Source organism: Lytechinus variegatus, chromosome 5 (genome assembly GCF_018143015.1).
Source record: "Lytechinus variegatus isolate NC3 chromosome 5, Lvar_3.0, whole genome shotgun sequence".
In the NCBI taxonomy this organism is placed as follows: domain Eukaryota; kingdom Metazoa; phylum Echinodermata; class Echinoidea; order Temnopleuroida; family Toxopneustidae; genus Lytechinus; species Lytechinus variegatus.
This window is the reverse complement of record NC_054744.1, coordinates 4,569,204-4,590,586: the sequence shown is the minus strand read 5'-3', so window position 1 is coordinate 4,590,586 and position 21,383 is coordinate 4,569,204. Positions and strand designations below refer to the sequence as shown.

Genomic DNA, 21,383 nt, shown 5'->3' with positions numbered 1-21,383 from the left:
CATGGTGCCATTTTGACATTCACATGCATTTTGTGTTATGGGAGATGCATTCCTATTGGTCTAGCCTGTTATCCTCAATTTCCATATCAATACTTTTTCCTATTTCCTTCTAGGCATGGACCTTGTTCATGCTCCACAACGACACCATAAAGGTTCCTTGATCGTATATGGAGTCATCTGGTCGCGACTTCCATTTTCCTTCCCGCGGGATAATTCCCGATCCCAAGCATACAGATCTCTGATATTTCCCGCTCAACAGATGTTAGCGAGTCTCTTGAAACCTTCTACCTCATCGAGGGATTTAAGTTCAATGTACGGAAGGTTTCAACTGATTCGCGGAGGTTGGAATAGCTAGGAAACACCAAAACCCTGCAAACTTGAGACAAGAATGTCCACAGTACTAAAGAAGATGCAAAGTCACTTCAATGACCAGATGCTTTCTCTTCTATTCTCCCTTTATCTACTTCATCATAGTCAATTGTGACTATCAACATTGAAACTGATATGGGCTTTATAACTTATTTGTCTTATCTGGCCCAGTTGCTCATAGTTTTGAATGACCCTTTTTCATATGCTCAGTAGGATTTTGTTATGCATGAGCTAATTATCTTTGAAATCTGTGTTGTATTCTTTGCTTGATACATGCTTGCATATTTCCTTTCATTGAAAATATCAGGCCCGTATTGTTTTTCAACTTTGCTTCTCATTTCATTGAAAAGTATCAAATCATTCTCATGATGCTTAAGTATAAAATCTTAAACTACACATATAATCATATATATACAACAATAAAAATATAAGTTGTAATTATGAGAAGTTTCTCTTCTGAGCCCTAGTGATGACCTTCTCGATGATTTTCCAAGATGGTCGTAAACGAGGGTTGACATTGGTCATCTGGGCTGCGAGGTCACGAAGAGGTTGACTTCTTAGAACCTTATCAATCCGATCCAGCAACACACCCAAGGAATAGATATCAGTTTGAACACTCATGGGTTGCAGATCCAGGATGTACTCTGGAGCCAGATGAGGGAAGAGGATGCCCTGTTTGTACCCCTCCAACTCTTCTTTAGGTAACTGCTTGTGCTTTTGTGGTATGGTTTGAGTGGAGACTTTCCCCATGTCAATGATGAAAGCATGCCATCTTTGATCCTTAATGTCCCATTGCAAGAGAATGTTGTTAGCTTTCAGATCGTTGTGTAAGAGACCTTTCTCGTGCATGGCTTTCATTCCACTGATGATGTCCATGATGATGGCAAACCAATTTTCTTTCGAGATGGACGGAATCTGGAACTTGATGGCCTGACTGAGAGGGAAGCTTGTACCGGTCATCTTATCACCAAGGAACTCAAGGATGAGAGATGGAGCACCTTTGATATCAACAACACCAACTGTCTTTGGGAATGATGGATGATCAGCGAAAGCGATGTTGACGAGGGCTTCCATGGTAGTACGAGCGTGATCAGCTTTGATTCGAATCATTCTCTTCTGATCATCCTCATCCCTGACACCCTCACTGATGTAAGGTACTTTGACAGCTACAGCTTCACCTTGGTACTCTCTTAAGAATACTTCTCCAAAGGAACCCTTTCCAATCAGATCATCATCCTCATCAATATCAGCTCCAACTAGGAATGAAAGGTCATCAGCTTTGATTGTTGGTATCTCAATATCTGTCTGGATGGACTCAACCACAGCCCGGTCAATGTAGGTCATGTTGTCATACATCGAGTCCTTTTCATGGAGTACATTCTTGTGAAAGCTGTGGGAGAAGGGATTATAATCACATGTTAGTCATCTTTCAAATTTCTTTTTATTTGGAATAGAATATTCACCTTTATTTTCAAATTCAAGCATATTGTCCACATTTATATCAATTCAAAACAATGTTCTGAGGTTACAAATATCAGACAGAATAATGTTGTATTTTCCTTCAATTCCTTCTCTCCAGATTAAAATTTATTTGCTACAATTTCTTTTTTTAACATTGTCCCTGTTAGAAATGCTAAATCTTATTACTTACACTGAGAGTTGATATCTGAGTTTCTTGATCATACTTTCTTGTTTACAAATCTGAAATCCTAGATCATCAATCATCTCCTTTAGTTGATATCTCTCGCGCTCTCCTGGACTGAAATAAGAAAAAGAAAGAAATAATCGGTGTATAGACATCTCTCCAAAGCATCAGTAGATATTTTTACTTCGGCGATCAGACAAGAACAGGTATATTTAGCATGGTATGGTCATATACCTCAGTCTCCCTCGTTTTTGGGGGGTAGATATTTAGCAATTTCGTACAATTTAATTTGAAAATGCAATTTGACAGGTTCAAGACTCAAGAGGGAGATTTCTTCAAGCGTTTTTAAACTTGGTAAGGACCAACATACTTTGACCAAGACGTTCCCAGTCCTATTTCTTTCATTAATTTGATTAAAATAAACATTTATCTTCAAATGTATAGATCAATTTACCTGATTTCAAGGGCTGAATCTCCACAATCAAGAAGAGGATCTGTTTTACCAGTAAGACTGATCTGGGAGGGTAAAGAAATCATAATATACAGATGCTATGGCTTAATTTAGACTGCATGTAACATTCTTCATTTTGTATCCTACGAGTCAACTATTTGTACAATTTGTACAATTGTACATCTGATGATTTAAGTTTTTAAGGAAATAGGCTATATCAATTAGTGAGGAAAATATACATGTAATATTTTCCACAAAAAGCATATGGCCTCACACTAATCAATGTCTTCAAAAATAGTAATACTCAAAGAAAAATAAACCCAATATGATTTCAATTTGAATCTGAAGGCTTAACAATCTACTTGTAAAACATACCATTTCAATATAGGTTTGTTTGGTCTTCTTCAAATCGGCAATCTCTCGTTTCATATGTGCATTGAGTTGTTTCATGCCATCAAGAGCTACAAACAGGTCGGTAAGACAGATGGAATCCTCTACCGATTCAAGAAGTCCATGCTGGATGGCAGCTGAAGCGACTGAAGCTTTCATAGTCTAGGAGAGCAGAACAAAAAGGAAAGCACAAATAATTGAGGAATTAAACAAAGTGTGTTCTTTTCCTTTCAATCTGGAAAGCTATTTTTTATTAGTACTCCCTTGTCTCCTTTCTGTTCAATAAATAACAAATGATACTTTGGTGTTTATCACAGATTAACGTTGACTTGATGTGAAAAAAAGTATTGGGAGGAAATTCCAAAATACTTCAAATAATCTTACCTGAATTTCTTCCTCAGCTTCTTTCTGCCTACTCTCTGCTTGTAATACTTTCGTCTCCAAAAGATCAACCATTTCCATCATGGCAGATGCTTTCTCCTCTAGCTCCTAGATAAGAGATAAATGATTAGGATGTTGTAAAGTGAACACCATGGTGTTACACAGCACAGGTGTATGCAACAGAACCACACCAGGCAGTTTACACACTGGAAAAACTCTGGTGTTGATTTGACACCAGCCCAGAATCTATATATATGTCTACACCAGAGAAGTATTGAAACAACACCATTTTGGAATCAAACCGATGCTGTTTTGATACTAATTGGTGTTGTATAAACACCTATCTGGTGTCAGACTAATACCAAAACCGGTGTTGTTTAACACTTCTCCGGCGTGGACATATATAGATTCCGGGCTGGTGTTAAATCACCACCAGGGTTTTTGCAGTGCACCAGGTTTGACATTCTCTGGTGTTATATTAAACATTACAGGGTGTTGTTATACCTAAGGGTGTGGTCATTCATCTATACTTTTATATTTTCCAAGAATCTGCTAAGTAATTTCTGAACTTTTATTTCTGAACTTTAATTTCTGAACTTTAACTTCAACAATTTGTCCTTATGATATTCATGGGTCAATTACGTTCTTTGTATACAAAGATTGGAAAGAAATGTTTCATAAGAATTAGTTACTACTTGGATATAAAAATGATTTCACTTTCCCTATATTTACCTAACTTTGTTTAGTTAAAGAAATAAAGCCAAGTGGGGAGGCATATTTCTGTCTATTTCAATATAGGTGTTGAAATCATAACTAGTACCTGATAGCTTTTCTTCTGTAGGTCTATTTGGTCATGAAGACTCCTGTTCTGATTGTTGAGATCAGTGATATCAGATTTGTAGCCGTCAACCTTGGAGTAGGCAATCTCTATCTCGTTCTTAACCAGCTGTATGATAAACAAGAGTTGTCAGAATTGAATGGGATAGAACTGAAATATTAATTCTTTACAATCAATTCTCTCTTCCATGATTGCATGAATGATTTAATATTCTTAGACACTAATATTGGAAACAATTAGACTCTATGGATAGGGAGGGGGTTCTTTTTTTTATTTGGCAACCAGTCAAATTGGACTATTTTCGCCAAATAATTCTTTAAGATTGTCTTAACAGGTTTTATATACTTACATTGAAACAAAGTATAAATTGCCAAAGTTTTCCAAAATTCAATAATGTTCATTATCAAATGGCAATAACATTTAGCGCTGATAAATTGTCATCATATCCGTTTGTTCGATTGTATAAGTCTGTAAAAGATTTGGAATAAATATAAGATACTTTGAGTAAAATTAATGATTATTGTCTGATTTAATCTGATTTTAATTCAAATCCTATAATTAGTCTTGTTAATTTAAGAAAGGGATATTAATCACAATTTATGTTATATGAGTTCACATTCAGTATTTACCTTGATTTCATTCTCAAGTTTCTTGTTCTTCTCTTCAATCTCCATTCTGAGTGCTTCTGATTCTTTGACTTTCTCAATGGAAGCCTGGTGAAAACCAAATTTAATCGAAACTCTATAGACATTTGTGAGTACTTCAATTCACTTTCAATCATAAAAAAATTGCACTTAGGAACATGGCATGGCCTATTCCAAGTTTGAATCATAATCATATTCAAGATCGAAGGTGTGTATATTATAATATTCATATTATTCAATTTTCATTTTGACTTATTCTTTAATGATTCAACGAACTTTGAGTTTCTGTGACTCTGACTGACTCTAACATTTCATTTCATTTTGGGAAGACTGTGGTATTTTAAGTTATGCAGTGATTTCATTATTCGTTGAAGAAAACTTTAGAACATATAATCCTCACCATGCGATCTCTTTCAGCTTTCTCTAGCTTTTCTCGATCTTGTCGGATCTGTATCTGTGCAATCTCCCTGTCCAGTACTTTGGTAATCTCTTGGTCGATTATTGCCGATGCTTTGATGGCGACCTTGCGTCTTGAATCGGATTTCTGAAATATTTGAACATGAAATGGTATCGGGATGGAATTAGTGATCATGATGATAAAGATTATTTACGATGGTGTCATTAGTAATTGATGACGAAGAGGAAGAGAACGATGTTAAAGGATGTTGACTAGTAATGATGATGATTAGATGACTGGGGTTGGTGGAGGGTATGGTGGTGTTGTTGTAGGTGGTGGTGGTAGTGCTGCTGCTGCTGCTGCTGATGATGATGATAATGATGATGACGATGATGGAATGGTGGTATTGTGGTGGTGATGATGATGATGATGATGGAATGGTGGTATTGTGGTGGTGATGATGATGATGACGATGATGATGACGATGACGTCGATGAAGATGATGGGAATTTCTCATCATATAATTATGGTAGTTTTTTCAAACAATAAAACTTTCAAGGTTTTACTGGATAACTTTACACCACAATTGAATCACATTGCCTTATTAAACCTGATGAAATCAATGAATAATATCACAATTATTTTTTGTTCAAACCTGGTAATCCTTCCTTTTTTCTCAATAAACTTTGAAGCAAGCAAATGACACTATTCGTCATCTTGAGTGACACGCTTGCCCCACCTTTCTGTATGAATAAGATAAACACATCATGTAGATTTTGAAACAGTTTTATTATGAGGCAGAAAATACCACAATGACCCTGAAATTAAAGTACCTGATTTTGTTTCTGATTCCGAATTTGCTCCAGCAGATCGAACTTTTCCTCCTTCCATTTCAGAGTTTCTCTCTCGAATTCGTCCTTATCTTTGGCTGCTGCAGCCATTCTTTGTTCTAATTCCTGTAACATGATATGGATAAAATAAACAATCAGTGCCGGAGCAATTAAATAGATTCAGATACTATAAGAAGTGTATACTGTTTATGGAATTTCTTACCGAATGGCATAAAATAATTTCCAAGCTTAAGATATAATAAAAGTTTACCAAAGAAACAATATCTCGCTTTTAAAGATGGCCAAACAATTATAATTCTCGAATGCCTGAGGAGGGGTATTCCGACACTACACATTGATACATTAAAACCACTTTAAAAAAATCAGAACAAAAAACTTTTCATTTTGTGAGAGGCATTGCCGGAAACTGCTTCATGCTTCGAAGGAAATACAAAACAATCATCAGAACAGTGCTGCCTATAGGAAGTTAGAAATTAAATCAAAAGAAATAAGACCAGAACAAAACCATTACAGCGTAAATAATTCCATATTTATCACTAAAATCATATCACGTTCTAAGAAACATGATTTTTCTAATAATTACTATTCCATGTTTTACATACCTTGCATTGATTTTGCACAGACTCGAGTGAGGTGGAAAGGATGGAATTTTCTTCTTTCAAATTTGTAGAAAGTTCTTGGTGGTCAGCTTCTTCCTCTAAACAATTCAGTTTGTCTTCTAGATTCTGTTAAAATAAATGAGATATGAACTTCATCCACATATGAATTTTCCTTTTAAAAGCTGGAAGATTTCATTCCAGTTAGCATAAGGGTGCATATATTAAGTTGTGACCTTATTAGTTACTCTATTTTTATACAGTGATAAAAATTGATAAAGGTCGACTGGTGATTTACACGTCGATTGAAGTCATGGAAGTACTGATATGTTATGAACTCGATAATAAATTATTTATTCATCATAATTTATTGTAATTGTTAAATATAAGAGGTTTCATCCATCTATCGAAACAAACTACACTGCAAAAACTCTGGTGTTGATTTAACACCAGCCCGGAATCTATATATATATCCACACCAAAAAAGTGTTAAAGGACAAGTCCACCCCAACAAAAACTTGATTTGAATAAAAAGAGAAAAATTCAACAAGCATAACACTGAAAAATTCATCAAAATCGGATGTAAAATAAGAAAGTTATGACATTTCAAAGTTAATCGCTTCATTTCACAAAAACAGTTATATGAACGAGCCAGCTACATCCAAATGAGAGAGTCGATGATGTCATTCATTCACTATTTCTTTTTTTTTATAGTTTGAAATATGAAATATTTTGATTTTCTCGTCATTGTCATGTGAAATGAATTTTCATTCCTCCCTGAACACGTGGAATTCCATTATTTTAACATTTTGTGCTTCAGGCAAGGAGGTCCCAATCGTCAAATTCGTAAAAATTGAAATATTGTATAATTCAAACAATAAAAAACAAAATAGTGAGTGAGTGACATCATCAACTCTCTCATTTGGATGTAACTGGCTCGTTCATATAACTATTTTGTTAAAAATAAGCGAAACTTTGAAATGTCATAACTTTCTTATCTTACATCCGATTTTGATGAAATCTTCAGCATTGTGCTTGTCTGATTTTTCTCTATTGATTCAAATCAACATTTTTCTGAGGTGGACTTGACCTTTAAGCAACACCAGTTTCGTTCCAGATAGGTGTCTATACAACACCATTTAGTATTAAAACAGCATCGGTTTGATTCCAAACTGGTGTTGTCTCAATGGTGTGGACAGATATAGATTCCGGGCTGGTGTTAAATCAACACCGGAGTTTTTGTGATTTGGTTACTTACACGTCTTTCCTCGTATTCTTGTCCAATCTGAGATGATAGCTTGTAATTATCTTCAGCTAAGCTGTCTGCTAGAGCTTGAAACTCGAGCTTCTCACCTAGCAACAGTTCGCATTCTTGCTCCAGCTCCTAGGGGCAAACCCATAGCAAAATTGGTGAATTTAAGACAAACAGACAGAGAAGATTTTTGAAATCATGATTAATCATTTAGAGCAGTTTTAGAACCAATACTAGCATTATGCATCCTTTAAAAAATAATTGATTACATTCCAGTTTTTCTTTCAATAATGATATTACTTGATTACGTCCAAAATGTTATAATAATTTATATTTTGGGCAATAAACGCCTCTTCTGGTTTCATTCACTAATTTTCTCAAGTAATCACCTGATATTTGTTGTTAGCCTCCTGAAGTTTAGCTGAGAGACCGTCTCCATTCTCTGTCTGATTGCTAGACTGTTTCTTGATGGTTTTCTTTCTCTGGAATGTTTTGTCAAGCACCTACAGGATATAACAAAATCATAAAGTATTTTTTTAATCTCATGCAGTCATGAAGATCAACCTGAATAAATGTTCATTTCAAAAGTATCATAAATAATCCGGTATACAATTCATCTACGTGTTCCGTTCGTTCACGAAAATATTAATATTGCTCTATGGTTCGATTTGGATTTCAATTTTAAAACAAACATATCCTAGAGCAACCTCATACAGAAAAAATAATAACTCGTACCTGACAATGTTGAGGGCTCTTCCTGAGTTCGAATTTCGGTCCGTGTTTTTCTACTTCAAAACTACTAGAGGGAGGTTGGTACGATTTGCTCTGGACAGATTGTATTTCTTGTTCCCATTCTAGATCCTGGTTCTCCTCAGTGAAACAAGGCTTTGGTTTCTGGACTGGAATCTCTTGGTCCCATTCTAGTTCTTGGTTGTCATCCTCCGCGAAGTCCTGAATTGGATCCTGGTCTAGATCTATCTCTTGGTCCCATTCTAGATCTTGACCCTCATCTGACAAACTATGCTCTCGACCCTTAGAATATATAAATCAATTTATTTCCAGGTATAGGCCTATGCATGTATACATGATGGTTGATATTCAAGAAAGGTTATTGAAACATCGTTGAATATGGATTTAGTGTTCTTCACAGAAACACATTTTTTCTGTAGATTTATGTTAGATATGATTTTAGATATATTTCATACCCTTCTATGATTACCGTACTTTATTTATTTGCAGTTTGTGTTATTCACTGACCGTTTCGTTTGTAATTAAGAAAGTTAGTGTTGACAATTTTCTTTCATCGCAAACAGGCTTTATATATGTTGTTCAAATATTTTTTAATTACATAAATCAGTGGGATTGTGTTAACGTAATGTTTCGGTATATTCTTCTTATAAATTACCTGATGATGGTTTTCATTGATCTTAGCTAGCAGGTTGTTTCTTTCCTTCTCCAAACTAACATTAAGAACCTGAAGTTGTTTCTTCTCTGCGTATACAGCCGCAAATCCTTCTTCCAAATCCTATCAATAAAGATTTCAATATATCTCATTTTATCTACATAGCAATACAATATTTGAAAAGGATAGATAGAAAATCGAATTTTGTCTTGAGATACTTTAAATGTAATACTTTAATCAAATTGCAAACTTAATTTATATTACTGGTAGGCTTTTCACAAAAACGAGAATATCAGTAGTATTTCTATAACAATAATTACATTATTATATGAAATTGTCAGTCACAGTAATATAATGGATTTTTTTTTAACTGTCCAATATCTTTTAAATTCAGAAAGAATTTGTAAAATGTATAAGGACTGGTTCTTCCATTTCATGGGCTGTCATAAGACAAAAACACTTCAATATTAAAATACCTGATATTGTTTGCGAGCCTCACTGAGCTGGGTAGATAGATCGTTTTTCTCTTCTTCCAGACAATCAGAATTAGATTGGAGCTCAATTTTCTCTTCATTCAGAGTGAACAACTGATCAGTTAGTTCCTATTATTAAAATTGGAATTAAGTATAGAATAAAGGTGACCAATTGATTGTTGAAATCATTTGTTTAACATTTATAAACATTATAGTGTAGGAGAAAGACAATATGCATGGGAAAAGGCCAAAGATATAAACTTTCCTGTGATGATTGATACTGAAAGAAAGAAAGAAAGAAAAAAGAAAGAAAAAAGAAAGAAAGAAAGAAAGAAGGAAAGAAAGAAAGAAAGAAAGGAAAAGAAAAGAAAAAGAAAAAAAGAAAGGAATGAAGAAAGGAGGGAGGAAAGGAAGGAAGAAAGAAAAAAAGGAGGAAAGAATAATCCAAACTCATTTTTCTTTTCAACCATCATTATCATTAGATTTCAGTTGTGTTTGAACTAACCTTATTTTCCTCCTGGATGTTTTCGAGTTGAGAAGAAAGTTTGCCCTTTTCTTCGTTTATGATCTCCAAACGATTTTCTAATTCCTGGCGCTGTTCAGATGCCCTGGCGAACTTTTCCTCTGCCTTCTATTAAAAACAACAAAACCGAAAAATGAAAATTACAATCACGTGATTTCGATGATGAATATTCATGAGGAAAGTGTGAATGAACATATATCCTTTTAAGGGAAGAAAAAGGAAACGAAATAAACATGTGGTTTGAAAAGGAAAGACCAAACGAAGTCAATATCAATCGATTGATTGGTAGGTTGGTTGGTTGACAAAATGATTAATACCGATTTTATATTACTTCATGAATTAAAATCTTGACAAGCAATTATAAGGTTATCTGTAAAAGTGCCGGAGAGGTCGCGGCAATGTCGCATCGTTACCATGTCTTAAGCACAATATAAAGGCAATAACTATCAACATTATAATCATTCAAGTTACCTGACAATCTTGATGACTTTGTTCCAGTTCTTTGGAAATTTCAGCCATTTTCGTTTTCAAGTCAGCGATCTTTTCTTGAAGCTTCTCAATTTCTTGAGTCAAGGCTGTAATCTTTCCATCATCCTGTAAAATATCAAGGTTTCATTTTAGTTGTCTTTTTTTTGTTTATCATGTTGTAACGCCGGTAGTATCATTCTCAACTTACATAGCAAAATACTGTAAGATAACGAATACAAATCTTATCATCAGTATGAGAGTTTGATATTCAAATGAAAAAAATGAGGCAAAGCCCAGATGACGCCTATTACAGACGAGACAAGATCATTTTTCTTTCTATAATACGATACATGCCAACTTCAGTAGAATTCAAGTTTTAGATAAGCTATTATAGATTATAACTGTTGACTAAAGAAACTTTTTGTCTAAAATCGAATGAATTTAAGAACAATTTTACCTCTTTGGTTGCGACTGGGTTGGTGATCTTCTTCTTGCGAAATATATTCATGGTCGTCATTCGATGTTTTGCCTTTTCATCCTGAAATTAAGATTTGGAATTATCAAATCGTACTTTCTTTCATATGGATGTCATGACATAGCGCTATATGCTCGGATATCATTGGTAATTATTACAACGATGTATCAATTTTACATATTAATTATCAAGAATGAACACTTTTTCTTGACTTCACTGTTGGCACTAGCTCTTACCTTAAGTTTTGTCTCGAGATGTTTTAGCTCTGATTTTAGATGAGAAACCTTACTTTCATGGCTGAGTTTTTCTTCAAAAAGATCTGATTTCTCCCGCAGTGAGGACTGTGCAAAAACAATGAATTATTTACTTTTTAATGTTCATTATTTTTTTTTATTACAAGTAATTTAATTTTATCTAATCAGTTAATTCAATTTCTCATTTGTTTTCATCTATTCCCTCATTTATATTGAACCTTCTTCGTTCTTATATTTTTTGGGGGGCATTTTTCTTTTCATGTTCTTCTTCTAATTATTATAATTCATTCGGTTTTTTATTCAAATCGTGTCTTTCTAGAGAGTTTAAAAACAAAGATTGCCTACTTGTAATCGTTCCGTAGTACGCCTGAGAAGGAGGTCGGTTGTTTCATACTGATCGGCACATTTCTGAATCAAAGAGATTGATTCATGGCGTTGATTGATCAAACTCTGTATGACGAGATAAAATGATTTTAAGGTGTTTGAAAACAAGTTTTCATCACAAAGGGAAAAAAATGAAAATAATTCATAAGTACACTTCTTCAGCTATATGTAGTAAATTTTGCTGTTATTCTAATTTCGGTAAGGCAGTGTTACTGTAAGTGTTATTGTTTTTGAACGTAGGTCATATAGAAATCATATTGCCATCTTCTTTTTCCATTTATATAGAAATACAAATTCACATTTATCTAGATTTTCTATTGTAAAATGAGCATAAAAGAAATAAAACGTAGCTATATACCTTGAGGAGATTTGCTAAATTTTCTTTCTTTTTCTCGATCTGGTTAGTATTAGTTTCATGCTGTGAGATCAGATCGTCTTTCTCTTGCTTCAAGCGCTAAAAGGAGACAAGAAAAAGAAGAAAAAAAATCAGTAAAGATGACGTCATGATTTACAGCTTGTTAATACCATATTATAATAAACTACTGATTCTTTCGATTTAACACTATTTCTTTGCCGAAAAATAAATTTCCTTAGTCATTAAGTTGAATATCATATGAAAATAGTAAGAAAATATTAAGTTGAATATTACATGAAAATAGTAAGATACTTGCGCTTAAAAATCTTTAATGAAAACATACAAAATAAAAGAGCTGTATAAATCAGAGGAATAAAATTTTAATAAATGTAATTATTGGTTAGGATGATTACCTTTAGTTGTTGACCTAGTTCTGATTTTTGTCTGAGCAACTCAACCACTTTTCTTTCCATCAGCACATTGTTGTTGCTGGCTTGATCGTTTCCATGGTGATTCTTAAAAGAAAGAGAAAAAAAATGCTAAGTGCTTATTGGCATTTCGATACAATTTTTTTAATTAAACTTGATTTTAATAGAGGGTGATTATATTTCTCACCAACAGATAATAATTCTTTTAAAAAATCAAGAAACTGGCAATATCATACATTTCACTTATTGTATACATCATGATGCATTCCTAAATTTTAAATTCTAATTATTAATCTACTAAAGTAAACCACCCATCTATTACACTCGTCAAAAGAAAAGCATTTTACCGGTACCTGGAGTTGTGAAATTAGATCTTTCTTCTCCTGTTCCAGATCCGAGATCTTTCTTTCCAAAGTCAAAACAAGGCTGCCATCTTTACTCTCTGTTCGGTCATGGGCCTACACAAAAACATATAAGTTACAGTGTTTTGTTAAAACATTTCATTATTAATGATACTGTATTAAAATCAGATTATTTATTGTATTTAATTTTATATACATGGAAATCATTAGGGTAAACGTACCTTTGGTGTTGTGACGTCATAGCCGCTCCTCCAACAGAACTCTGTAGTCTTGTGATCACGTGACTCAGATTTGGGAGGGTCTGTCTTGGAGTCCTTTGACTTCAGGCTCTGAAGTTTATTGAGAAAAAAATCCCATATTACGATTTTCGTTTATCTAATTGCATAATTGGTTATCATAAATCTGGTGATCTAATTATTTTTTTTTCTTTCTCTCTCTCTCTCTTAGGGTCGAATTTTATTTTACTGATTTTTTTCACTGATTCTTATTTTTCAACAATCATTCATAAATTTGTAATGTTTTTTGTAATAATAACATAGCACCGAGGAAGACCAGCTTTTAATTTTTGTATTTCGCATGTTTATATATTTATCTTGTCATTTGTATCTTCTCGTAACATTCTCGCATTTTTACTTTTTTGTTTGTTCTGGGAATTTTCTGCATCTCATAATGTCCTGTTATGTTTTTTATATGCTGATAAGGCCACTCTGTTTAAATATTCGAAAATAAATGAATAAAATAATAAATGAACAAATAAATAAATAAAGAAAAAAAAAAAAATTACTAAACAAACTCCTTTCTCCCTCTATTATTCGTTTTTCAATTCTACCCCTCCCTCCTCTCTCTCCCTCTCTCTCTCTCTGTTTCCATTTTTTTCTCTTTTTCTCTCCGCCTCTCTCGTATTACCTCTAACTTTCTCTTTTTTATTTCTATCTCAATCTCTTCAATCATGGAATGATTGAATTACTTGATAATACCTCAAATTTTGTCTCCAGTTCTTGTTTTTCTCTCTGCAAGATGGCAATTTCTTTCTCCAGCTCCAAGATTTGATTGTCTTTCTTAGGTTCGTTCACTTGGAGTTTCTATTCACATAAAGATGGATGAAAATATGAATTGTTAAAATTTCCTGTTATTTAAGAATTATGCTTTCATTAGTATTACAATAAAGCAATTTATAGCCAAGTCAAACTATGATTTCGTGATATTAATGTCTTTAATTTTGTTGCTTGTTTTTGCCTCGTAATTGGAAACAATTTGTATGTATTTCTAATATTCTATTATTGAATATTGATTTCTAAAAATTACTTTATTGTGAAAAAAAAGAAAATAAGATCCGAATGATTCATCACAATATATGTATAGTTCCCTGTTCTTTTTTTTATTTTCTTTTTTTTGTATGTGTCTGAATTCATTAGAATTTATTTAAGATTCAATATTTCTAAAGTTCATTATGATACTATATAAAGTGAATAAAATCAGTATTGCTGAAACATATACCTGCAACTCTTCAAGTGCGCCATCTTTCTGAACTTTCATATCACCAAGTTCCAATTTGAGAGACAGAACTTGGGCGTTTGCCTGAAATTCAGCTGTCCGCAGGCTCTGGAAATAAAAAAAATGAAACAACATATTGATATTGAATAGATAGGAATTAATTCAGTCAGGCTCTGAAGTAAAAAAAAATAACATTCACGGAATAAGAGAAGATAAAGAAATAAAACAGAAGAATCCCAAACAAAAGTGGGTTTTTTTTTTACCTCAAGTTGTGATTCCAGTTCCTTCTTTTGTTGCTCCCAGCTGGCAACATCGTCTACCTTGGCATTTTCTGATGCCTGAAAAATATCAGAAAGGAAAGAGAATTGATTTCACTTAATATATGTCGTTTTTCTTTATGGAGATTCAGGTTAGTATACTTTCCACAAATTAAATGCCATAGTATAGGAGTTGGAGTTTTATAACATTACACAATATTCTGTGAATTGTTTCTATATAGAAACGCTCAGTTTCACAGCCACTCCCGTTTTCTTTTCGACTTTTCTTCTTTTTTTTTTATAGATATCATTTATACAGCATATTAAGGTTGTTGAAATGTCAGGTATACCTTGATCTGTAGATTAAGGAACTGGTTAAGTTGTTTTGTATCATCCAGCTCTGTTTGAAGGTTAGAAACAATTTCTCCGGCTTCCTCGTAGCGCTGAAGCAAACCCTTGAAATTAAATGAAATTGATAGAGGCGATTTAATTTCAATGATAATGATCTGTATCAATCCATTTATTGTTTACTACCACCGTATAATAACTTCAGACATATATTTTTATAAACTTTTCATTGTACAAACCTTTTTAATTTACAAATTGAATTTCATTGATCAAAGATATACTTTAACTATTTATTGCAGGGAACCCATACTAACAAGCTTTGCTTTCCAGTGGGTTCCCTTTTTCATTTCTGTATATGATATTTTTGTGTTATGCTTTACATTGTAACTTTTGTTAAATTTGGAATGAAAAAGAATAAATGCAATCAATCAATCAAAAAAAAAACAGTAAAACATCTACAAGTCAAATTTTCAAACATTTAGGATTAAATCAAATTTTTTACCTAGGTCTACCAGAAAAATAGCCATATTTATTTTCTTTTTTTTTGAGGGAGGGGGTAACTTGTTACAGATATATCATTCATTTCACCAGCTTATTATAGATTGCTCAGCCTTTCCTCCTATGTAAGAATCTTTATTCTCACCTCGATTTCAAGTGCTTTCCTGTCGTTGCCAAATTGAAGATCACGGATCTTGTGTTCCAGATCGCTGACAAGGTTGGTAGCTGACTTGAGCTTTTCTTGGGATTGCTATCATTTTGAAATAGAAGATAATTAATCCATCATTGTTAATGAAGAATGATTTTTTTTTTCAAACAGTCTCTGAATCTGATTGATTCCATTTTGATTATCTGTTTCTGCCGTAAATATTGTAAGTACTTTCAAAAAGAAAACTATATTACCTCCAGGTCAAGGGTCAGATAGTTGTTCCTTTTCTTGAGATCGTCCATTTCTTTCTCGAGTTCGACGATTCGATTGGAGTTCGTCTTCTCAAGACTCTGGACATTCTGCCAAAAGAGAAAAATATCACAACGGTTATCTTCTAGATTTATCATACTAACCGTTTTTTTACGATATGATCATAGTAATTTAACATCATCATGAGTATAATGTCTGTTATCGCTATAAAAATCAAAATATATACAGTTAAATCTCTCTCTCTTTCTCTCTTTAAATGAGAAATATTCATACCTTGATCTCCTCCTTCTTGACCTTGACCATATCATTGAGATTGATGACGTCATTCTTCATCGATGTGAAGGTGTCTTTCATCTCTTTGACAATGGTTGAGATGTTTGAGTTGGATGTGTCCACGTCCATTGCTCCAGCAAGATCCTGTTCATAAAATAAATCATTCGACTTCAATAATGAAAATTAAAACAGGATAAAAAAATCCTTATTAACAATCTTAATGATTTGATTTATTATTCATGTTTTCTCTTTAATTTTTTCTTAATTATTCTAAAAACGCTAAACAATCTGAAGATTTATCACTCTTTATAGCGTTTTCCTATTTCAGCACTTTTCCTTGTTCGATTCAACATTTCAATTTGAGCGTGCACTCTATCTATCTATCTATCTCTCTATCTGTTTATCTATCTATCCATCTATCTTCCTATCTGTCATTGCCTATCTATATATCTCTCTTTCTTTCTTTCTTTCTTTCTTTCTTTATTTCTTTCTTTCTATCTAAATATATTTCTTTCTTTCTATCTATCTATCTATCTAAATATCTATCTATCCATCTTTAGAGGTAAATTGACAGTATTTTTAACCTCTCTTACCAAGACAGACCCTTTAAGATTTTCTTTGGGGTCTTCGGTTGAAAGAGTGTGGCCATTTTCTTTCAGTTCCTAAAAAATAAAAAATAAACAAAAAGTTAACAATAAAAGAATGCCAAGTTTAGTAAAATACTGATAGTATAATAGCATCAAAAACTATTAAAAATACAATAATTTATAATCATGCCTTATTTTGATCAGAAGTATTGATAAATTCATTAAATTCAAATGTTTCTTCAAGATTTTCTCCCGCCCCCCTTATTTGCCCCTCAAGACATCACGCCAATTTTGTTCGTGATACCGAATTTCTAGCTGAGATGAAAACACACAAATTAAAAAATGTGATGATCAATATAAGAAAAAAACGATACATTTTCATTTTGTTATTTTACCTGAATTTTATTCTGAAGCTGTTTGATGACGTGGCGCTGTCTGCTCCATGTTGAGCTAAAGTAATTAGCAAGACCGTCTGGAGAATGGTGACCGGATACTCCAGCGATGTCTTTGCAGGTCTTTAAGAGGACCTCGTTCCCCTTTGAATAAAAACAAAAGAAATTATAATTCCAGAATAAGTCTCAATTTATTTATTTATTCATTCATTCATTCATTTAAATTTATTTGTTTGTTTATTCATTAATTCATTTATTTATTTGTTTATTTTTTTATAAATTTATTTATCTACTTATTTATTCATTGATTATTCGAAATTTCTCAATTTTTCTAAAAATGTACTGAAAAACTATATGGAAATTTAACATTTTACATAAAATTTTAAAAGTTTAGATGTAACAATTTTTGTTTGAACAATGTTTAAATAAATAAGTGTAAAACTACTTAAATCATTTACTTCTGATTACCAAGCATGTTTGATCCCATGTTACATGTAAATGCAAATTACCCCCACTGAACTATTTCTAAGCATTCCAAAATTTCCTAAATTCATTTTTACAAGCTTGTATAGTTTATACCTTAAGCTGTTCTGTCATCCACTTGATCTTGTTGTCTGTACTAGACATCTTTAGTCTTAGTTTACAGACCGTATCTGCCGGGGTGGTCGAAGGCTCAAGATCAAATGATTCTTGAAGGAATTTCAGCAGAAGTGTCACGTGCTGTTGGGACAAAATGATCAGATACCAGATTGGTACGTCTTATACCCGTCACGTTACAGCAGCGAAATGATTATCATCATCACCACCGTCATCACAACTACTATAATTATTATCTTCATATCATCACCACCGCCATCATCATCATTATCATCATCATCATCACCATTTTCATATCATCACCACCGCCATCATCATCATTATTATTATATCGATTTGAATTAATAATGAGTATAACATGTTGAGAGGTATCATTCACATCATATTCACCGCCATCATCATCATCATCATCATCATCATCGTCGTCATTATTCACCATGATCAACTTTAACATTGATAATTTTAATATCTCTCTCTCCCTTTCTTTTTCTGTTTCCCTTTGTATATCATCCCTTTATATTTGTCATTTTGAATATATTTGTTAAGTATTTTCTGTCATTCTATTATTTAAAATGAAGTTATTTATTTTGCAGAATCAAACAACAAGAGAACGAATTTTTCATTTAAATTTGTTAACTTACTTCGCCACGGATTTTCTTTGATTTGAAAGAATCCGCAGGTCGTGCACTCAGCTGTCCCTTCATATTGGGTAGGTTGGTATCACCCATCTTCCTCACTCTACTTCGTAGGGGAGGAAGGCTTTTGTTCTGTTTTTCAGCGACACCACTCATTCTGAAAAAAAAAACAAAGTTTGTAATGAGAAAATGAGCTGGAAGATAATTCGTAGAAATGTTTGGTAAGTAGGCAAGCATTAAAAAAAAACGGACTGCCAGAGTATATATGCACTATGATGTAATCAATATTCGTCATCAGCATGCAGCATCCGAAACTTCGTAACCATTAATGATAATAAACATAAACATAATCATCATCATCATCATCATCATTATCAATCTTGAAGAATTCATGACGAAATAATGTGTAAAAAAAATAAAAATTCAACAACAAAAACGATAAAACCGGTATATATTACATTTCACTTTACCTGCAATGTCACAATGCTTTCCGTACAATGATTAACTAAAATCAACGTTCAAAACGTCAATGTTTCGTTAAGTTTCGAAGTTTCGATAAGGTGCTAGCTAAACGTGTTCGCTTAGTATGCTGCATATATCATTGTGAAGATTGGTTGCCAAGCAGGATATGAACACAAGAAAAAGTTGCGTCTTTATCGTGACGCAACAATAACTTTGGGCAAATGAGAGCGCCAATGCCCAACGCGCATGAGTACTTCAAGGAGCGGAGACAAGCTTGGTCGTGACGAAACAATGAAATTAAATACATCACAGACATGCGCATGTGTCAATAAACGGTAAGGCGATCCCGTGGAAACGAACTTTTGTCCAATAGGATTCTGTGGTTCTTGTCACAATACGTCACAATCATTGTGTACGTTCAAGTTTGATATATTGCTCCTCGCCTCCATTCGGAACAATATATCATATACTGCCACATATAAAGTCTATTGAAACCTATGTAGCCCCCCCTATATACATCAAAATTCACTTAATTACATTTCAAAAGTTCTCCATCATTATCTATAAGAAATCAAGAGAGAGCAAAAGAAGATATTTTTATAATATTCGGTACAACAGAGATATTTTGTTATTAGCATACGGGAATAGAATCGTCTCTAATTAGCCATTTTTAACCATTAAGGGTGATAATGCACAGTGGGAAAGGGAACAAAACAATACGAATAAAAACACATTTGATAATCAAATAAAACGTTTATTAAATTATTTAATCATGTCGATTGTTTTTCCCCTTTGTGAATAGCGGTGGCATTCTTTAAAGAAAGCATGTATGTTCGTTTTGGGATTTCCTACATTATTGCAAATAGTAGGTGATACGACGTACAATTCTTTTACATCCAGGTTAAAAGTAGTATTTCTCGATGTCTTTTTTATCCTTTCTTTCTGTTTTCCGTTTCTCTCCTCTTTTCTTTCAATTTCCTTTTCCTCCTCCTTTCTTTTTTTTCTTCTCTTTTCTCTTTTTTTTCTTCTCTTTTCTCTCTCTTATCCTTTCTCTTTTTCTGCATTTCCTATTGCCCTTTCATACGTTGTTTAAGCCTATCACTCTAACAACAAGTTGTTAAAACTTTTTCAATCGTTTAAACTTTCTAAACAACTCGTCTAAAAGTTTAAACAGTTCCGTTTTGTGTATTATTTTTCCGCTGATTTTTTTTTATACACTGCGTTTTCTATAGGAGGGGGGGGAGGGGCTCCCCCGGCAGTTACGCCATTGCCCATCCCCAACCAGGAAATGAGTGGAGGATGGGAGAAAGAGAATTAGAAGCCAGAGAGAGAACAGACAGACAGACAGAACCAGACCGCAAAAAAAATCAAAACGATCAAAGCCAGTGGAATTAAAGATACGTATATCCAAAATGAGAGGATAACAATTTGAAAAAATAATGAATCAGTGACAGCGATCACTCACTAGGGTTCAATGTTTCAAATAAGTGAAGTTTTTACCTGCGACGCAGAGCAAATGCATTGGAAATAAGATTCAAATTACAATGAAAGGCTGTGAGGTATTTGTCGAAAACTGTTGAATCGGAACATCAGTTTCGTCCTGGTTTTGGAGCTATAACTTAAAAAAATGCAAATATGTCGTTTGCCCAGAATTTACGAAGAAACTGCTGTTTGTCAACAATTCATCAAGCCTTCGACAAAGCCTTCAATTTCACAATGGGCATTGGACAATAGATTCTCTATGTTCCAGAAAGCGTTCTGCGTTGCGGTTGTTAAAACTCCTTTGAGTATAAATTAGAGCATGCAGTATCTGAACGCGATTTAAGGGGAAACTAGTGAAGGAATTCTTCAGAACACACGGACGGTGCACGTCGTATTCTTACTGCTGCAGTTTACACCAATGAAACTGTCTCCGAATCGACCGATATGGTATCTCATTAAAAATAAGGTGATAGGTTATGATGTCGATCTACAGGGGCATCGGAAGCGGGGGGGGGGGGGGGGAGGGGGGCTTCAGCCCCCACTTTTTTCTAAAACCGTGTACAAAAACGTAAAAATCACCATAGGATTGTGATTTTTGCATGATCAGCCCCCACTTTGAAAACCGTTCCGCGGCCCCTGATCTGGATTCGCTTATGTTGGCGGAACTGTGCTATCATGCTACACTCATACCGATGAAACTTACTCCAAACCGAACATTCTTTATAATTATCGTATTTGTTGCGAGTTTTGAAGAAATCTTTATTGATATATCAGAAGAAAAAAAAATAATTTTTCAAAGTCTATAAAAATAAAACACATGTGAGTTAGTTTCGTTGGTGTGATTATAATGTTTATACCGCTCACAAAATAAGGTATGCACTGTATATTCTTTCGGAAGAATAAATCGAAGCTAGTTAAACTGAAATGATTTTTAAAGAAACTTCAATACGGTAGAATTAAGCCTAGGCTTGCTTTCTGACATTATATTTTCCATATTCCTAT

The 21,383-nt window shown here is 33.5% G+C and overlaps 3 protein-coding genes across 3 annotated transcripts; all 3 read right to left on the bottom strand.

The window, feature by feature from the left end:
- Nucleotides 1-761: 761 nt before the first annotated feature.
- Nucleotides 762-11,214, bottom strand: LOC121414726 (intracellular protein transport protein USO1-like). The gene is made up of 18 exons (XM_041607793.1): nucleotides 11,138-11,214; nucleotides 10,684-10,806; nucleotides 10,195-10,320; nucleotides 9,693-9,818; nucleotides 9,220-9,339; nucleotides 8,550-8,846; nucleotides 8,204-8,317; nucleotides 7,821-7,946; nucleotides 6,569-6,691; nucleotides 5,949-6,071; nucleotides 5,119-5,262; nucleotides 4,704-4,787; nucleotides 4,057-4,182; nucleotides 3,240-3,344; nucleotides 2,841-3,017; nucleotides 2,469-2,530; nucleotides 2,021-2,128; nucleotides 762-1,759 (listed from the first exon to the last, which is right to left on the bottom strand). Exons 1-18 carry the CDS (start codon nucleotides 11,195-11,197, stop codon nucleotides 808-810), a joined length of 3,096 nt encoding a protein of 1,031 aa, XP_041463727.1. The 5' UTR covers nucleotides 11,198-11,214; the 3' UTR covers nucleotides 762-807.
- A 114-nt stretch (nucleotides 11,215-11,328) lies between these two features.
- On the bottom strand, nucleotides 11,329-13,270 carry LOC121414826. The gene is made up of 6 exons (XM_041607882.1): nucleotides 13,160-13,270; nucleotides 12,930-13,034; nucleotides 12,562-12,663; nucleotides 12,152-12,247; nucleotides 11,755-11,859; nucleotides 11,329-11,496 (listed from the first exon to the last, which is right to left on the bottom strand). Exons 3-6 carry the CDS (start codon nucleotides 12,619-12,621, stop codon nucleotides 11,329-11,331), a joined length of 429 nt encoding a protein of 142 aa, XP_041463816.1. The 5' UTR covers nucleotides 12,622-12,663; nucleotides 12,930-13,034; nucleotides 13,160-13,270.
- Nucleotides 13,271-13,885: 615 nt separating this feature from the next.
- On the bottom strand, nucleotides 13,886-18,593 carry LOC121414824 (myosin-6-like). The gene is made up of 11 exons (XM_041607880.1): nucleotides 18,444-18,593; nucleotides 17,785-17,925; nucleotides 17,209-17,349; nucleotides 16,820-16,888; nucleotides 16,227-16,370; nucleotides 15,938-16,042; nucleotides 15,681-15,785; nucleotides 15,040-15,144; nucleotides 14,696-14,770; nucleotides 14,436-14,540; nucleotides 13,886-14,020 (listed from the first exon to the last, which is right to left on the bottom strand). Exons 1-11 carry the CDS (start codon nucleotides 18,591-18,593, stop codon nucleotides 13,886-13,888), a joined length of 1,275 nt encoding a protein of 424 aa, XP_041463814.1.
- Nucleotides 18,594-21,383: the final 2,790 nt, after the last annotated feature.